Source organism: Phyllostomus discolor, chromosome 10, assembly GCF_004126475.2.
Source record: "Phyllostomus discolor isolate MPI-MPIP mPhyDis1 chromosome 10, mPhyDis1.pri.v3, whole genome shotgun sequence".
Taxonomy (NCBI): Eukaryota; Metazoa; Chordata; class Mammalia; order Chiroptera; family Phyllostomidae; genus Phyllostomus; species Phyllostomus discolor.
The window spans coordinates 80,967,150-80,984,731 of NC_040912.2; the positions used below are offsets into that span (position 1 = coordinate 80,967,150).

Consider the following 17,582-nt stretch of genomic DNA (forward strand, 5'->3'; position numbering starts at 1 on the left):
CCCAAGGCACTTGTTGATTGGTGCCAGCAGGGGCCTGCTGATCCTGCAGAATTTAGGCAACTTGCAAAGCTTATTTTTGTTTCTCAAGCATCCTGGGGGCCCCTGAGTGATGGCCGTCACTGTGAGCATAATCACACTGCCCCAGGCATGGCCATGTCGCAAGAGACCCTAGGACACAGAACTTTCTCAGGAGGGCCACTGTTGATCTAGTCCTTAGGAAGATGATGTGTCTGGTGGCAGGGAGAAAACAAAACCTTAATTCTGGAGTAAACTGCCCCAGAATGTACACTATTAAACCCTTCAGATTTTCCTGGTAGCAAAGGGCATTTGCGAAAGGGCAAGTCCTCTTGAATCAGCAGAGGGTTCAACCTGCAAGAAAGACCAGAGCTCTTCAGGGAGAATTGGAAGGATACCTGCCTCTCTGGAAAAGTCTAGGGGTCCTTGGATCGCAGAGTCAGTGGTCTTTCTGGCTGGAGTGCTCAAATGCTCTCTGTCGGAGGTTTTTTACCAAACCAAACCAAACAAACAGAATGCTTCCTTTGGCTGGGCCGCAAGGGGGAGATGGGAGGGCCGGGAAGAAGCTGACAAGTTCAGGGACAGGGCCTTCGCTGCAGGTTGGGAACCGGACCTCTGTTGCTTGCAGACCAGGAGCAACAGTTGGCCTTTCTCAGAAAGGATATGGGGGTTTGAGGCAAGGAAGAAAAGAAAAAGAAAGAGAAAATCTAAATGTTCTGTAAGTGGGGGGGCCCTCGCGGCATTGCCTTGATCTGAGATAGGCTGAACAGCGTCAAGGGTAATGCAACCCAAGTCCTCTTGAATTCACGGAATGTAAGGAATGGCGTTCCAAGGTCTATAGCTGTACTGGTTGGAAATAGTCCCCAGGCTAACATGAAAGCGACTGGAGAAGAAACTCCAGAAAACCAGTTCTTCTGGACTTCCAAGGTCCCCTTAGAAATTCTCTTGCTGTTACAGGATGGGCTGTGATGACTTATCTTTTTAAATGCATGTTAAAGACTCTTGTGTTTACCACATTGGGGCCTTATTTTTGTGATGATTTTGAAACGCACAATGAGCGATGACACATGTGTGAGGTTTTGGTGGCAGATATGAAACAGACCAGATAGTCACCAATGGCTGTGGGAATCAACACTGCGGCTCAGCCCACGAACCACTTCAAATTCCTCGGTGAGGTCATCCGAGATAACAAAAGATTTCCACTGACGCCCAATAACTCCATCATGACATATTTATTCCACCATCAGTAAACATTTGTTAAATAAAATTAGGTAAAGTGAACGACACAGTCGGGCCAGTAGTTCCTCAGAACTCTGTCCACTTCTCAGATGAAGAAAACGTTCTCCAGAGGACAAGGCTTAAGGGATGGGGGACAAATACCACTTAGAGGAGGTGTTGAAAATAGTCAAACTCTTAGAAACAGAACACGGAATGGTAGTTGCTCGGGGCTGGGGGGACAGGGACGAGGGGAGTTCCTGTCCCATAGGCGCCATGTGTCAGGGATGAAGAAGTTCCAGAGATCTGTCACGGGGTGATGTACATATAAGTAACACCACTGTGCACTTACAAATGGCTCAATGGTAAATTTACATTTGTGTGTGTGTGTGTGTGTGTGTGTGTGTGTGTGTGTGCGCATGCGTGCACGCTCGAGTTTACTACAGTAAAAAGAATAAGACACGAAATGGTTTAGGAAAGTAAGGGGTGCGGTGTGAAGTCATTGAACCAGCATTTGATTTCAGATCAGTTTACCTGCGGAAATACCTTCTGGCTGATCTGCCACTTAATTGATTCTCTTTCAGTGAGATTCAAGGTGAGGCGACAGAGTGATGAAAGTTTCAGCACATGGATGTTTTTCAGTGTCTCTTTTGAGTGCCACCAGAGGTAACCTTGAGGATGCCAACTCTAGAGGAAACTTCCAGGATTTCTAGATCCTCGAATTTCCCAGCAATATAGACACAGCAGAATTGGTTCCCTAAGTCACAGGCAAGTTTCCACTACAAACATCACACCCGAAATTATTCTGTTTGTGAGTAAACATGACGACATGTGACTTGGTTGTGATTGTGTTATGTACAGAGTAGCACTCAGGAGGCAAAATGGAAGATTCTATTTCTGTCCAGGCTTCTACCTTCTTGTTCATTGGACAGAGAGGCGGGGTTTTGGGTGGCAATTGTGAGCACGCTATTTGATTTTGCATGTAAATAAAGTTATTGTTATAAGACTTTTTGTGGGTGCACGATTAATTTGTAGTCAGACTAAAGTAGTGTTATTAAAGTATCTAGTCACTGAAATTGAAATTCTCATTTGTCTTTAAAAAAAGCCATGCCTTTCTTGTTTCTGTTTTTTCCATCATGAATTACCACATAAATGTGGGTTTTGGTTTACAAATACAAAAGTGCCTTTAATTTTTCATTATAGGGTGAATGAACCACGATTGCTGTCCCTGGTCTGGGAACCTTCCCCGCCATTCATGGATCTCTACCCACTGGGAGCAGCCATGCATCTCAGGGCATGGGGACCAGGGACCACAGGGTTGGTTTTTCCTTCCAGCTGGTGACTGAAGGCTCTCAGAGCCCTTCCAGTGGGGCAGGGTCCCAGGGTGGGGTGCAGGACTGGCTGTCTGGGTGTTTATTGTCCAGCGTCTAGGGACTGAGGCCCTCTGCTGACCCCTCCCCACTCCCCAGCAAGGACAAGCACAAACAGCGAAGGCAGGTTACGAGGCCAGTCTGCTTTCTGGGCAATCCCAGCTGTGTCTCCACGTTGACCTTTGTTCTAGCCTGACAGTGATGCCCAAGGGAGACCGAAAGCCAGTGAGCTCAGAGCATGGATGCGGGCTGGCAGATGTCAGTCACCAGACACTTGGAGAGGCTTCAAGAAACGGATGCAAAGATAAGCAGAATCAGGCCCCGAGAGAGAGTGCAGAGACACGAACTAACACTTGAAAAAAACAGAGGGAGACCAGCACAGTGACCATCAAAGAGAACAGGTAACATTAGAAAGGAAAAAGTTGAGCAAAAAGCATGTGTCAGCCTGCAGTGGAGGGAGGTGCATGAGCAGTTTGATTAGGGAATAAATGAGAGCATGTTATGAATCTTCTAAGCCTGAGAATGTCAGGGTGCAAAGCTGTGGTTTCCTGGTATTCCAGTGTTTCTCCAAAAAGACCCCGCAGCTAGTGCTGCTGAGCTGAGCTCACTTGTTCAAAGATTTTAAAGAAGTCCAGGCCAGCTTTTGCCATCGTTCAATGATGATTGTTAAATACCTGTTTCAAAATCAAGGTGAGCCCAGTGAAACCTCACTCATTCAAAGATCAGACTACTTGTGACATTAGCCTCTTGGACTAGGCTGTAAACCTAGGAGAAGCCAGAAAGATCTCTGAGCTAGTGAGGAATCTTTAAAAATTTTTTTTTATCATCACCCGTGGACATTTTTTTCATTGCTTTTAGAAAGAAGAGAAGAGAGAGAGAGAGAGAGAGAGAAACATTGATGCGAGAGAGAAGCATCAACTGGTTGCCTCCCATGTGCACCTGCACCAGGGATTGAACCCACAACCTTTCAGTTACAGGATGACGCTCCGACCAACTGAGCCACACTGGCCAGAGCAGTGAGGGATCTTTATTAGAACGCAGGCACTTCACTCCTAGCAGAGGTCTTCATCTAGTAACTCTCATTTAGCATAGAACAAAAGGCAAAGGGCAACAGGCAAAAAGCAAAGGGCAAGAAAAGTGCACTTTTGTAAGCCAGATGGCGAGGAAGGCAGCAGAAGAACTCACCCCCAGCACAGAATTAGCCAAGGCTGGGGGCTCCCAGGGTTGCTACAGATGGCCCGGCAGACCTCTCGGGTCCAGGGATCCTCCCTGCAATACCTCCCAGGTAGTTCAATGATTGTGAAAACCTCAGAAGTCAAAGAGTCTCAGAAATTGTCTTATCCAGCTCCTTCTTTTCAGTGGTTCACAGATACCAAATGCAAGCTTAAGGCATTTCTTATGCGTAGTTTTCAAAGATATCAAGTCATTATCGCTAAGATGAAAAATTGGCATTTGAAAGGGTAAAAATCTGTCATCTCAAAATCATTTTTTATTGGGAGCACATAATTCTCTGATGATACTAAACAATTTGAGCATTATGACAGAAGGGCAAGGCCCTGCTTTGGGAGGATGACCCTCTCCGCATTAGCTTGGCTTCTCCGTTCAGAAGACTGGGCCAGCCTGTGTGTCGTGGACCGGCCTTCACATAGGAAGACATAGGACATGTGGGTCATACAACCACCAACGTTCTACCTGATCCTTCTCGGTGACCTTTAGAAAAGTTGAGGGTAGCTCCTTGGCTAACAATGCATTGGCTTGGTTGCAGCTCTAGCTCCTGTGTATCTTACTACAGAACTTCCAGAGAGATGTTCATTCCACCCAGCCCCCTGACCTCTCCGGACCAAAGAAATCTGTCCCTCATCTCTCCACTGTGCTCAAACCTCTGTGATTTGCTCCAGCTCTGTCCTCCCTCTTGCGTGTTTGTGGCAGCCACTCAGTGTCAAAGTGTGTATCTGAGACTCTGCATGTCACCGGGCAAACCATTTGGCCTCTGAGGACATCCAGAATGACCCCTCACTCCAGCCCTTTCTTCCAGCCCAGGTCCCCAGTATGACATGAGTCGGGTGTGCTTGTCAGGAAGCTACGTGGGTAAAGAACACGGGGCTTCATTATTTTATCTCTGCCGCTCTGAGGCGGAGGCGGGTGCTTTGAGGCCGGCTTCTGTAAATGGAGTGGAGAATGAAGAATTTCTGGATTGCGGCGCGTGCTGGGCCCTGCTGGGCAGTCCGGCTGCGGGCGGGTCCCTCAGGGAGACAGTCTGGAGCCTGAGGACCGCACCAGGTCTTGCCTCAGGGCCTGGAAAAGGCTGAGGAGGGCCTGGGCCCAGATGTCCTTCTGATGCCCTTGGGACAGGGCTGTGCGGTAGGCTGCGTAGGCCAGGGTGAGCGCGGTCCTTTCAAAGTCCTCTCTCTTGAGGACGCCGGGGTGGCTGGAGAGGTGGGCGCTCAGCCGGCGGATGTCGGGGATGCGCTTGGGGATCACGTCGTTGCAGACGGTGCGGAAGTCCGAGGCCTTCCGCAAGGAGGCGAGCTCCTCATCCTTGATGGAGATCTCCAGGTCGGGGCCGATCTCAAGTTCGGCTAGCAGGAACTGGTGAGAAACACGAGAGGCGGAAACATATGAAGCATTTGGGCACTGTTGAGTTCATCGCTGTTTTCGGCATCACCTGTGTTTGCATGGGGAGGCAGCTGCGGAAAGAGCTTCAGAACCCAAGGGACCTGGGGTCCAGGTGCGCCCTTCCCACCAACTGTGTGACCTTGGAGGAGCTACTGACTTCTTCGGGCCTCATTTCCCTCCTCTGTGAAATGGTTAGCAACAGAATACTTCACTGGTCTCTTGAGAGATGTAAATAAGGCCAATACGGACATCATCTAACACTGTCCCTGGTACAAAGCCACTATTGAATGACTACTTATTACGTCTAGTGTCACAGATTAACCCACTCTTCTGTTTCCCCCTCCCAGCCACTGAGGGTGTTCTAAAACATGAACTGACTATTTTGGATGATTTTAAATCAGAAGCTGGGGATCAAAGGACTCAGAGAACTGTGCCAGGAATTAAGTAGGTGCAGAGATTCATCCTCGTGCCTCACCTGTTCTTTAAGAGTCAGGGTGGGGTCTGCCCTGTGCATCCCCTGCTCAGCCAGGCTCACGTCAGGGACCTAGCAAATCCTCTTGGACTTGGGGTTCTAACTCTTGCCTCCGTTTTCAGCTTCCCCCGGCTCCTGTCTGTCTCTGTCCTACTGTTATCTTTCCAAAGCAGATCTGTCCACATGACCTCCGCGTGCAAGGCCTGGGGAAGGCTGTGCATTTCCCCGTTTGCTCCCTGTGGTAGGACTTGCCATCTCCCCCAGGCTCCACCGCTTGGCTGCAGCAGGCTGTCTCTCAGCCAGGCACCTCTGGCGCATGGGGGACATCCAGGCAGGAGGGGAGAGAGGAGGAGATTAGGGCCCAGAGAGACACGGGGCTTCTGCAAGGTCACAGAGCCGATGGGGGGCAGAACCAGAACTAACACTCTGATCTTGAACCTGGAATTTTACCACCGAACCGAACGAAGCGGCCCTGGGAAATGACCTGTGGGTAGAGAAGCGGGGCCTGCGTGGGGGAGGTGTGAGAGGCAGAGGGACACAGCCCTTGGGATGGCCCCAGACGGTCAGAACCTGGGCTGTCACAGCAGGTGGTTACTGCAGACGGGGCTCTCCACTCAGACATCGGGCGTGGCATTGCCAGGACCCTGTGACGGGTCCGGCCTCACAGCCTTCACTTGAGACTGCGGCCCATTCTGCTGCTGGGGCACTGGGAGTGGCCAGACCTAAATCTAACTTGGCCTCCATCACCTCTTACAGCCATCATCCCTGGTTATGGCATGTGGGGAAGGAGAGGAGAGATGAGGGACACCTCACTTTGGGATGGCCAGGATGTGTTGGCCTCCACAGGGGAGTCTGGGAGGGTCCCTACATTAGCAGATGACACTCATTTTCAGGGGCTCTGGTCACGTCTCCAAAAAACAGAAAAGTTGCAACGCCTTTGAAGTGGTGTGGCCACTGGCACCTCTGCCTACCTCATAGAGCAGCTCTACTTCCTCCAGGGAGTTCTGCAGGACCGGGTTCAAGGCCATGGAGGAGGACCTCTTCGGCCGGTGGGCTGCAGGGAAGAGCACAGCTGCAAGGAACAAGAGAATGAGCTCCGGGGGCTGCACGCACTTGGCCTCCCCTCCCGTAACCTTGAGGTCAGCCAGCCAGTCTTGAAAGTGATGATTCGAAGCTGCGGGGGTCATAGAGCAGGGGAGATGACGGACACCTCTGGTGTCCCAGAGAGCTCCCGGGCGTGGCAGGTGGTACTACTTCAGAGCAGTGACTTCAAACATGGCTCATCCCAGGAAGCTCTGAAACCTGTACAGTGTGCAGGGGTGGGCAGAGGCAGGTTTACAGTGTCCACGTGGAAGAAGACATGCGGGTTACGATGATTACAACAGCTCTGTGCACTCTGCGTTTCAAGCGCTCACAACTGGAGGCCTGCTTGTGCCCACCCCTGTATGTCCAGGGCACTCATGTTAAAGTAAAACACAAATGAGCAGACCACAAACCCCTACAAATTCAACAAATGCATTCCCGAGCAATACTGTTCGCTAACAGTAATGCACCTGTTAGCATTTCATCCATATGAAGTGCTGGTTTATGTGCAATGACAGCCCGTTTAATCAGAGGGTGAGACTTCTGGCTATTCCCCGGCCCTCTGAAATTTGGCTGCCGAGGATAGGAACACAGGTGAAGAGGAAGAGAGCTGCCCCAGACTCTGACACGTGGTCCTGGCCAGGTGGCTCGGCTGGTTGGAGCGCTGTCCAAACATCTAAAGGCTGCAGGTTTGAACCTCTGCAGGGGCGAGTAAGGGAGGCAACTGATGGATGTCTCTCTCTGTCTCTCTCTCCCTCCCTCCCTTCTTCCTTCCCTGACTCTTTCTCCTCTCCTGTCTCTCTCTAAAATCCATAAACATATCCTCAGGTGAAGATTAAAAAAGAAAGATTCTGACACGTGGCTCTAGGTATGTGGCACCAGGCTCAGGGTTTCCCGCAAGGGCCAGGGGACTCAGAAATGCATTTGGGGCAGGCAGGGACTTGCTAAGATGCTGTTGCTCGTGGTTGCATTTAGAAACAGTAGCTGAAGGAAGATGGATGGGCTGCTACGGCAGAGAGGGTAGCGAGAATTAGGACCTTACTGCAGACTAGTGAGGGAGAATGCAGAACGGTGCCAAGTGGAGAAATAATCATTACAAATTGCAGCTTCCCAGGGTCCTATCAGGCTGCGAGCAAAGAGCCCCGCCCACCCCTGGTGCCCCTCCGTGCACCTGGTCGCTGTGCAGACAGGATCGGCAAGCCTGCTGCCAGCTGGAAGAAAAAGGAACAGTTTCTTGCAGGTAACGTAGTTGTCAAATAGTAAAGCGTAAGTCAGATTCCCTTAATCTTAGATGACCATTCTTTCTTCTTTCTTCTGCTGCCTTTCAAAACAACCCTTCAAGTCCCAACTGGGCTCGAACCACCAGCGCAGCAATGAAAAGCAAAACATAAAGAATTGTACAGAGTGACTGGGGTGAAGTCTCATGTTACAGGAGATGCTTTCAAAGGCATAAATAAGGAAGTAAGGTTCTCTATATGGCTTGGTACCTTGGGCCCAGAAGCAGAATGGACACATTCCACCATTTGAGAAATTTATGTCTTGGAAGTATAAAAGAAATCATATCTTTAAAAAAAAGAAAGAAAAAAGTACAGTTTCTTCAAGACACTGCATTGTGATTTGCCAGGAAACTGGGCAACGAACTATAAAAAAAAATCTGAGACTTTGAGTTGAACAGCGCCCCCTGGAGTTGTGCAGAACACAACGTGCATAACCAGGCACCACAGCTCTGCAGCTTAATGACGGGATCCTGGGGCCATCAAGAAGGGGCCCCTGGGTGTCCAGTGTGCTGTGTTTAGAAGGCAGGGAACTGCATTAGCATTTTAGGAAAAAAATCCAGCTGCAGTGATAACAATGACACGTCTTTGATAGAAAGACATTTCCTGAAAAGCTCAGTGGTAGGAATCTCCCACTTCCTGGAAAAAACCGGTTGGGTGGGGCGTTGCTGTAATGTTGCTTTTCTGTGCTCATCTATTATCTGTACCGCAGGTCCCTCTGCGGTTAGCATAAACACGGTCTTAGGTTTCTGCACCCCCACCAGATCCTGGCAGGCTTCCAGGCCTTGTGTGGCTGGGGACGGGGGTGCGGGAGGCACCGGGGGCACCAAATCCACACATAGGGGAGGCCCTGCGAGGTGGGGGACCTCTGCTTCCCCAGACCACTGTGGGGAAGGAGCCAGTCCTCTCCAGGGCGACATTTTGTGGCCTAGCATTTTAAGAGAATTGGTCTCTTTGCCAGAAAAGTGCCCATTTCCCACAGAACCAGAGATTTTGGGGCTTTGCCTCTGTTCACTGATTGCCTCCCCCTGTCGTTTTAGGTGGAACTCTGGAGAGTGAGGCGTCTCCTCCTCAACCCCACGTTGGACGCCCGAGGGGCTTTAAAACACGCTGATGCCTGCGTCCCAGCTCCAGATGCTTGGGTTTGATTGAACTAGAGGACAACTGGGCCGGGAAGATTGTCAGAAGCTTCCTAGGTGCTTCCAACGGCAGCCACGGCTGAGCAGCAGAGGGTGCTGCCTCAGCTGTCCCTCCATGCTCAGGTTAGCCCAGCGGGTCTCACCCATGACGGCACAGGAGAACCACCTGGGAGTCTTTTTAAAAACCTGAATGCCGAACGCCACCTCCCCGGCCAGTTCATGGGCATCTCTGGGGTAGATGTAGGCATTGGGACTTTTTGTGGCTCCCAGGTGATTATAATGGGCAGGCAGGACTGGTAACCACTGGGCTGCCCAGAGCCGCAGCCAAACACGTGGTGCCAAAATGCAGAGCTCACTCTCCTCTGAGGCCTTACAAGGCCATCCAAAGAGACCAAGGCAAGCCAGTAGAGACACCAGAGACTCTGAGAGAGAGTGTGTACCTGGATCCTGCCTTCCCCTTGCTGGGGGACAGCACAAGGACCAGAACTGGTCCAAGACCAGGATGTGGGTCCCTCTTGCAAAAGGGCAGGGGGACCCTCTTCTTGGGATCTGAGAGCAACTTCTTTAATTCTCCTCCAGAATTTCTCTCTTACTGCGGAGTTAAAGGCATGGGATGAGGATGAATTCCCCTCCCCCAGAGAGGCTGCAGGTCGTGCCTGCTCCACGTCCAAACAGTCGGCTACAAAGTCAACCATACAGTCACCCCAGGTATTTTTGCCCACAAAGGTGGCATCAGGACCCTGCCAGAAACACAAATGGCGGAAGCATGGGCCGACCAGCCCCGGGAGGCATGCATGCAAAGCTTGAAACTAGGCTCGCTCCCACTTGGTGAGAACAACAGCTCTGTTCCCCAAGGAAGCCGTCCCCGGGGAGCCCGTCACTTGCTGTTGCTCCTTCGCTGTCCTTGTGGTTTCGGGTCACCCCACACGTCTCAGGTCCTGCTGGCTCTCGCCAGCTCCTGGGGGGAAGTGGGCGTCGTGCTTCCCATCCCTGACCTTGGTGTCCACTGAAGCTGGGCCCCGCGTGCTGGCTCAGTAGCTGTGTTTTAGAATGATTTTGAAAACATCCGCTATTTAAAAAAGCAACAACAAAATAAGACATCCCTGGAGACTCTTCCACTCATGCCTTGCTGGGTTTTCTTCCCCTCCCTTCTGTCCCATCTCCCAGATTTATGGAGGTCATTTTAAGTTCGGCTCCCTGCTCTCAGCAGCCATGGGTCAGCACAGGGCAGAGAGGAGGGAGGGCCCGCGTGCCCCGCCCCCACCGACTGCCATTGGCGAGGACCCCTTCCCTGAGGGAGGAGAGAGGGGGTGGGCTGGGGAGCCCAGGGACTGGCAGAAGCACCCCAAGCCTGCCCAGGCACGACCCCAGCATTAAGCCTCTGGCAAGAAGATTGCTGGGATGGTTTTGTCGAAATCACTGACTTTGCATACTTTTTTTGGTGTAAAGCTGGGCTGATTTGTGTCCTTCCCACTCAGTGCTCCACACCCAGCCCACTCTCTAGCTCTTTCTGCAGGATGTGACTGGGCCACTCGGGCCACTCAGTGTCCCCAGGGGACAGCGGGGATTCCCACGTCGCCAGATTCCCACGTCGCCCTGCATGCCGGGCTGCTGCACGGGCTGGCCTCGGGTGGAGAACTAGGATGCCCTCCCTCTTCCTCCAGACCCCGGACAGATGAGCCCCGGGCAGAAACGGACTGTTTGCGATTCCTTGGACAGACCAGCACAGAACAAATGATTCACTGGCAAAAGGTTATGCCACATGCACTGAGTTAGCCCTGGAATTGGACGAAGACAAGCAGGAATCATGTGTCACAGCGCGTTCTGCCCGTGTCTTCTGCTGAAAGCCACGTTTGGACCCCCGACGGAAGTTGTTAAAACCTGGAGGTCAGATGTGACGATGGCTTGAGAGCCCCCTGTGACCCGCCAAAGCGTTTGTGCTTCCCGGTGGACCTTGTGAGGTAACTATTCACACCCCATTTTAGACATGGAGAGACCTGGAGATCGAGAAACGTGTCCTAGGCCGTCCACTGGGCTTGCGATGGGGCTGACGTTAAAACCCGGATCTCACAGGCCCAGAACCCAATCTCGCCAATAAGGCGAGCAGAGCTGTCTTTTCGTAGGCCCGTCTGCCCCGACACTGGGTGTCCTCAGTTCTGAGTAACCACAGGAAGGATGGTGTTAGTCGGGAATGAGTGAGTGAATAAACATGGCATGAATCATATTCTCAAACGAGGCACAGATATTTAAACAAACCTGTAACTTGGATCTATCGTGTGATGTGCCAGGTCAAATGGGGTCACACTCTTACCCATATCCACACCTCCTCTGCCCCTCTGTGTTCCTTTGCGATCACCCGGCATGAAGTGCAACCCATCTCCTTACCTGTCCCACACCTGAATGTGGCTGGTGGCCAACGCAACCGTGGTCTCACGGAAATTCGGGTGGTATTTTCACACGGGCCCTTCCGTACTGCCCGGCACTTCCCTTCCTTCCCGATTCCTCTCTGTCTATTTCACCGTGAAATGGACGATGATGATCCCACCCCTTCTACTTGCTCCTTTGACCCGTCACCGCCCCAGTGCAGGTGCTGACTTCTGTTCTGGTGCGCATGCTCCTGTCCAAACCCAGCTCCTCCACGTGCTTGACGTCCCCAAGAAAAATGCCACTCACCTCTCTACCTTTGTCTCCTACACGGTTACTTCCCCCTCGCCACTGGATCTTTCACATTAACATGAAAACATGTTCCTTCTTTTATTAAAAAAGAAATCCCTCCTCATTGGCTGTTGTTCCTCCTCCGACCCCTTTCAGATTGCAGAGTTCTGGCCTCACCTGGGGCTGCCTCCTCCCTGCTGGACACCCTCACTTCCCTGCTGACTTTCAGCTTTTTATTTCTAGGCCAGACTTTTGTACGCACACGTCCAACTGCCTATGGAATCTCCTTTTGGACATGTATCAGTTATCTCTCCTGATCCCCAGCCCAATCCCAGCTCCCAAAACACATCCATGCACACACACATCCAGGCACACACGTGTGCCCACATGCACATATCTGCTGCTTTATCTCAACTGAGCCTCCCCATCTCTCCCAGTTGCTTGGGCCCAAAGCCTGGGAGCCACCTTCAACTGTTCCTTTTGCATCCCACGTCCAACTGATGGGCATGTCCTGTCGGTCCCACCTTCAAAGCAGAGCTGGAACCTGGCTCCTTCTGGCCACATCCCTGTGGGCTCCCTGGTCCACGCCTGGAGCCCCTCTCCTAACGGTGCCTCTGCTTCCATCCTTGGCTCCTGCCTTCATTCTGTTCTTAACACAGCAACTGAAGTGCTTCTGGGCAAACACAGGTCAGTTGTGTTACTCCCCTGCCCAGAGCCCTCCACGGCTTTCCATCTCATTCAGAGGAGAAGCCAAAGTTCTTCAAACGGCCACCAGGTGCTATGTGACCTGAGTCCTCGCTATGTCTGAACTCACCTGCTCCTCTCCCCTGATTCATGCCACGCCAGCCACGGGCCTTCTTACTGTCCCTCGGGTGCCCCAGGCATCTTCTGCCACTGGCCCTTGCACTTCTGTTCCTTCTGCCTTCAGTTTTAGTCACTTCCTCAAGGAGGCCCTCCCTAACTACTGTATTTAAAATTATAATACTTGCCCTGGCTGGTGTGGCTCAGTGGATTGAGTGATGGCCTGCAGACTGAAAGGTCACCGGTTCAATTCCCGGTCAGAGCACATGCTGCATTGTGTGCCAGGTCCCCAGCTGGGGGCACACAAAAGGTAACTGATGTTTCTCTGCCTTTCTTTTTCCCTCCCTTCCCCTCTCTATAAAATAAATAAGTGAAATCTTTTAAAAAATGAAAAAATTATAATCCTCGATACCCTTCAACCTGTTCCTACTTTATTGCCACCCAACAAACCAGATGTTACTGTATGTGTCTGTGGTCTGTTTCCCCTCACTGGAATGTCAGCTCCACGAAGGCAAGGCATGTTGTCCTTTGTGGTCACTGTATTCCCAGGACCTAGCATCCCGCTCATGACTGTTTGTTGAATGAATAAATTATTCCGTATAAATCATTTAACTGACACATTAACTGCATTTGTCACCATCCTTTTCAAACAGAGTGTGTCACTTAATCTTTCTCTATCAGGGCACTTTTAGAACTTATTTGCAGTGATAGGTCCCAGCTAATTATCAGAAAGTAGATGTCTCCTATGCCCTTGTCTCCAAGGAGACCCTGTTCTGGCCTGGGAGAAGCTACTTAAATTTTTTTTTTAATTTATTGATTTTAGAGAGAGAGAGAGGAAGAGGGGGAGAGAAACATTGATTTGTTGTTCCACTTCTTTAGGCACTCATTGGTTGCTTCTTCTGTGTGTCCTGATCAGGATCGAACCCACAACCCTGGTGTAACAGGACAACGCTCCAACCAACTGACCTACCCAGCCAGGGCTTGGGAGAAGCCACTTTTAATGCTCTCGGTCAAGGCTAGCACCTGTCTCCCCAGCGCCTGAGCCCGTCCACGCTTTCTTGCTCAGACATACAGGCAGCTGCCTTCCTAAATGAAGGAGCTGTTTTCACTTTGAGCCTGGCCTTTCTCTGACTTTTTATAGTCTGGGATAAAAATTGCCTCTTCTTCCCCCCCATCGCCCAGTAGGTTCCCTATGACAGAGCAGCATTAAAGCTAAGCACCATTTCTGCTGTAATTCACACAGTGTTTGTACCAAAGAGCTTGCTGAAAAGGACTCCAACTGTGGGCCTTTTCAGGCCAAAATACAACCATATTTTTAATGAATCAGTTGCAGCCACTCTATGGAAAAGGCAGTGGGTGTGGAAAGGAAACGCTCTGGTTTATAAAAGGTCTTTTGCCAGGCTCTACTGATGTCATGTACTCTTTGGCTCCTGGGCCAGCCCTTTAGAAACCCAGTGATATTCTGGGCGAGCCAGGATCCTGGCCCGGGTGCTGGGGTCCAATGGGAGTGCTTCTGGAAGGGCTTCTGTGAGTCAGCTCCCTTTGGCCAGACTGCCCCACCACCCAGGGGGGCCTGGCTGCTGGGAGGGGCTGGGAGGGGCCGGGAGGGCTGAAGGACAGTGAGACTGTGAGGCTACAGGCCTGGGGTGGGCGGGTGGGGGGCGTCAGAGTCCAGCTCTGCCCTTGCTGTGGAGCGATCTGGGGCACATTCGCTTCCTGCCTCACTCCAGGGTTCTTCACTCCCTGTGCGTGGGCGGAATAGCACCTGCTTCTGGAGTAGCCGAGGTGTACTCAGCACCACAGCTCCCAGGCCAGCGGTACTCACTCAACACCGACGGCAGGCCCTTCCCTTCGCGCACGACTGAAAACTCGCACCACACTGAAATGAACCTCTGAAAATGACCTAAACCCCCCCTCATACCAGCAGGGCTTCCCTACCCTGTTAAACTGCTTTGAAAGGAAATAATGTATACGTATCTCATAAAAACAGATATTTACATAGTCATTGAGGCATAGGTTTCTTTTTTTAAAAAAGACAGGTTTGTTCCTTCCAGCCCCCGGAGCCTTGCTGTGGCAGGAGCTGGCGCGGGCTGGGACGTGAGCCAGCAGGTGTGTCCAGTCCAGGCTGGCCCCGCTGACCACAGGTGAGTCACTCAATCAAGTCCGTGGGGCTGGAGCAGCGATTCTGGCGCGCCGAAAGCTGCCTCTCAGGCCGAATCCTGGAGAGCGCTGCTCAGCGAGCCTGCCCGGTAGGAAAAGCGGTGGCCTGCCCGCAGGGTGCATTCCGTTTGGGTTGATTTCTGCAGTCCCACTCGTGGGCGCAGGGGGAGAGGGAGGCGGAAGCCGGGTGGCGGTGTGGGGGTGCGGCGGCGTTGTAGAGGAGGAGGAGGAGGGTGTTCTAGGGGGCGGTCACCCCGAGACTGTTTCCAGGGGGAAGTCCCCGAAGTGAGGCCGCACTGGGGGTGGGGATGGGGTGAGGATGAAGGTGAAGGGAACAGGGAGGACTTGTGGAAAAATTGTTTTTACTTGGGTGTGATCCCATCCCATCTTTGAAATAAGGTGTCCGTTGTGTATTCCTTTTAAAATGAGAAAAAGCGTGAAACACAGTCGGCTATGTTGCGGGGCCTCCGTAGCATTTGTTGACTGACAAACCAGGATGGCGACGGGACCCCTAATCTAGCGCTTATCAGCGGCGGTGCGGGGGGGGGGGGGGGGGGGGGGGGGCGGTGTGGCTCTGGTGCAGCTGTGCAGCCGCGGGTCTCTGCGAAGATTGTGATTGTTATGGGGGCGACCTGCCCCAGCCAGGACCGGGTGGGGCTGGGATGTGGCTGTAGAGATGTCTGTTGAGGATCTTAAGCTTTCTTTAATGCAATTATTTCACTTTTAAGTGGCCAACACATACATAGCGCTTCATTGTTTACAAAGCTTTCTACTGACATTTCTGGATCTGACCCCCACAACGACGCAGAGAAGGGAAGTTCTGGTCCCGTTAACACGTGACCTGTTAGCGGGCTAAAGCTCGGAGACGCGCCAGAGGTCACACAGCGGGTTAGAGGCAGAACTCAGCTGCCCCAGCTCCTCCAGCCCTAGCTCACCCCGCGGTTATCGCGTTCACCAGCCTCGTTACCAATCAAACCACCTCATTTGGCTTTCTCGCAGCTGTGTGTTGGAAGACTGGCTTTTATCACCCCCTGTTTTTATAGGCGAGTTAAGTAAAACCCCCCGTGTCACACGGGGTCAAGGGGAGAACATGACTGCAGAGTTTCTTTGCTCTCTGCTTCCACGGGTCGCCCCCAGGGTTTGTGCCCACCACGAGCAGGGAGGGTGGGTGAGGAATGGTCTCACCAGAAACAGAGGAAAAGGCGACATGACTTATTTGCCCCAGGGCAACGGTCACTTCCCTGCTCAGCTCAGCAAACTGGCAAGTCCCCAGTCTCAGGCTTAAAAAAGGTGGAATAAACCCCCAAGTAAGTGCAGTGCCCTATTTCCCCCGCCCCCCATTCCCCGTCCACCCACTCTGCTCCCACATGGTTGTTCCTTCTTCCCCGACACTCCTCTGCCTGGGGGTCGGAGGCTCCCCCTCACGCCACCGTGCCAGTCTTCAGCCTGGTTGGGACCCTAGAAGCACCTATGCGCCTGACCTCTTTTCCCCGTTCTTCCTGGGAGAGAGACCTCAGCTGACTTTAGGTGGTGGGCGGAAAGATTTCAGTTCGGATCAGCAAAGCCCGGCCAGCACGCTGGGCCCCTCGCTTCCTGACAGTGCTAAACCCTCACTGGCTGGAGGCGCTGCCACCGTCTGCCACCTGGAGCTGGTCCTGGGGCAGAGAGAAAAGGCACGCCAGCAGCACCGGGGAGCTACCTCCGAAGGGAGGGAAGTCAGCTGTGAGGATCACGTTGGTGCCGGAGCCCCTTCCTTTATGGGGGAGGACTGGTGGCCGGTGGGGGTAGCAGGCAGGTAGGCATGAGGATGCTGAAGAATTCCCCTTCCTCTCCTGCCACTGGGCCTGCTCTACCTGGCTGGAAGGATGTGTCCACTCCTGGTCAGCCTCTCCAGGTAGCCCCTAGGCACCCACAGTCCCATCGTGTCAGCATCAGACCTGGGCACACCCGGCCCAGCTGCAGCAGCCCCGGGGCAGCTCGAGGGAGCCTGTGCACAAGGCTGACTTCTCCCTGGCACGTCAGGGAGGGATGCTCAAGTCCCCTCAGCCGTGGGGACTGTTTTCCCCATCATCTCCCCCTCACCTTCTAGCACCTTCTCACACGTCAACAAGCAGAAAGCAATCAGCAGAGGAGGGTATGGGGCTTCTAATTTCCTTCCCCCCGTTCATGACACCCCTCCCCCAAATTCTTAATTGTATTTAAAAAAGAATGATGAGCATCAGACAAATAAGTCAAGAGCAACTCACCCCTGCTCCACCTGTGGGGCACAGTGGCCTGAGCATCGTAGCACAGCAGCAGGAGCAGCAGGGGCTTCCAACACATCCTTCCTCCAGGAGGGAGAGAAGCTGCCCTCAAACCTGGGCGGGGGGGGGCCCAGCAGCCACAGGTGAGCCCGAACCGGTCCTCCCCGGGAGACAGCACCGTTCTTACCACCCTTCCCTTTTCAGAAGAGGGGATGCCCTCTCCCTCCTCGGAAGGTAGAGGCGGAGACGGCCTCCTGGGGGACAGGAGTGGGGACCTCTCTGGTTCCGACTCTCGCTGGGATTAGGGGACTGGGCTGCCACAGAGAGACTCTGTTTTTGAGCACATCTGGAGTGACTCACGGGGCATGTGATCTCCTTGGCAGTGGGGCGGATAAATATAAATTCTGTACTTGAGTTCCATGTGTTGGATGCACCCACTGGAATTTTTCTTTAACAAACAGACTCGTGGAACTTGTTAGAGAGCCCGGCGAAGAGCTGGCTGCTGGCCCCATCCCCACACACATACCAGAGCCAGGGCG

General features: G+C 52.6%; 1 protein-coding gene across 1 annotated transcript; it reads right to left on the reverse strand.

Annotated features, from left to right (window-relative positions):
- Window positions 1–1,232: 1,232 nt before the first annotated feature.
- On the reverse strand, window positions 1,233–17,371 carry FAM180A (family with sequence similarity 180 member A). The gene is made up of 3 exons (XM_028526208.2): window positions 17,047–17,371; window positions 6,660–6,760; window positions 1,233–5,189 (listed from the first exon to the last, which is right to left on the reverse strand). The coding sequence occupies exons 1-3, from the start codon at window positions 17,120–17,122 to the stop codon at window positions 4,845–4,847; spliced, it is 522 nt and encodes a 173-aa protein (XP_028382009.1). The 5' UTR covers window positions 17,123–17,371; the 3' UTR covers window positions 1,233–4,844.
- Window positions 17,372–17,582: the final 211 nt, after the last annotated feature.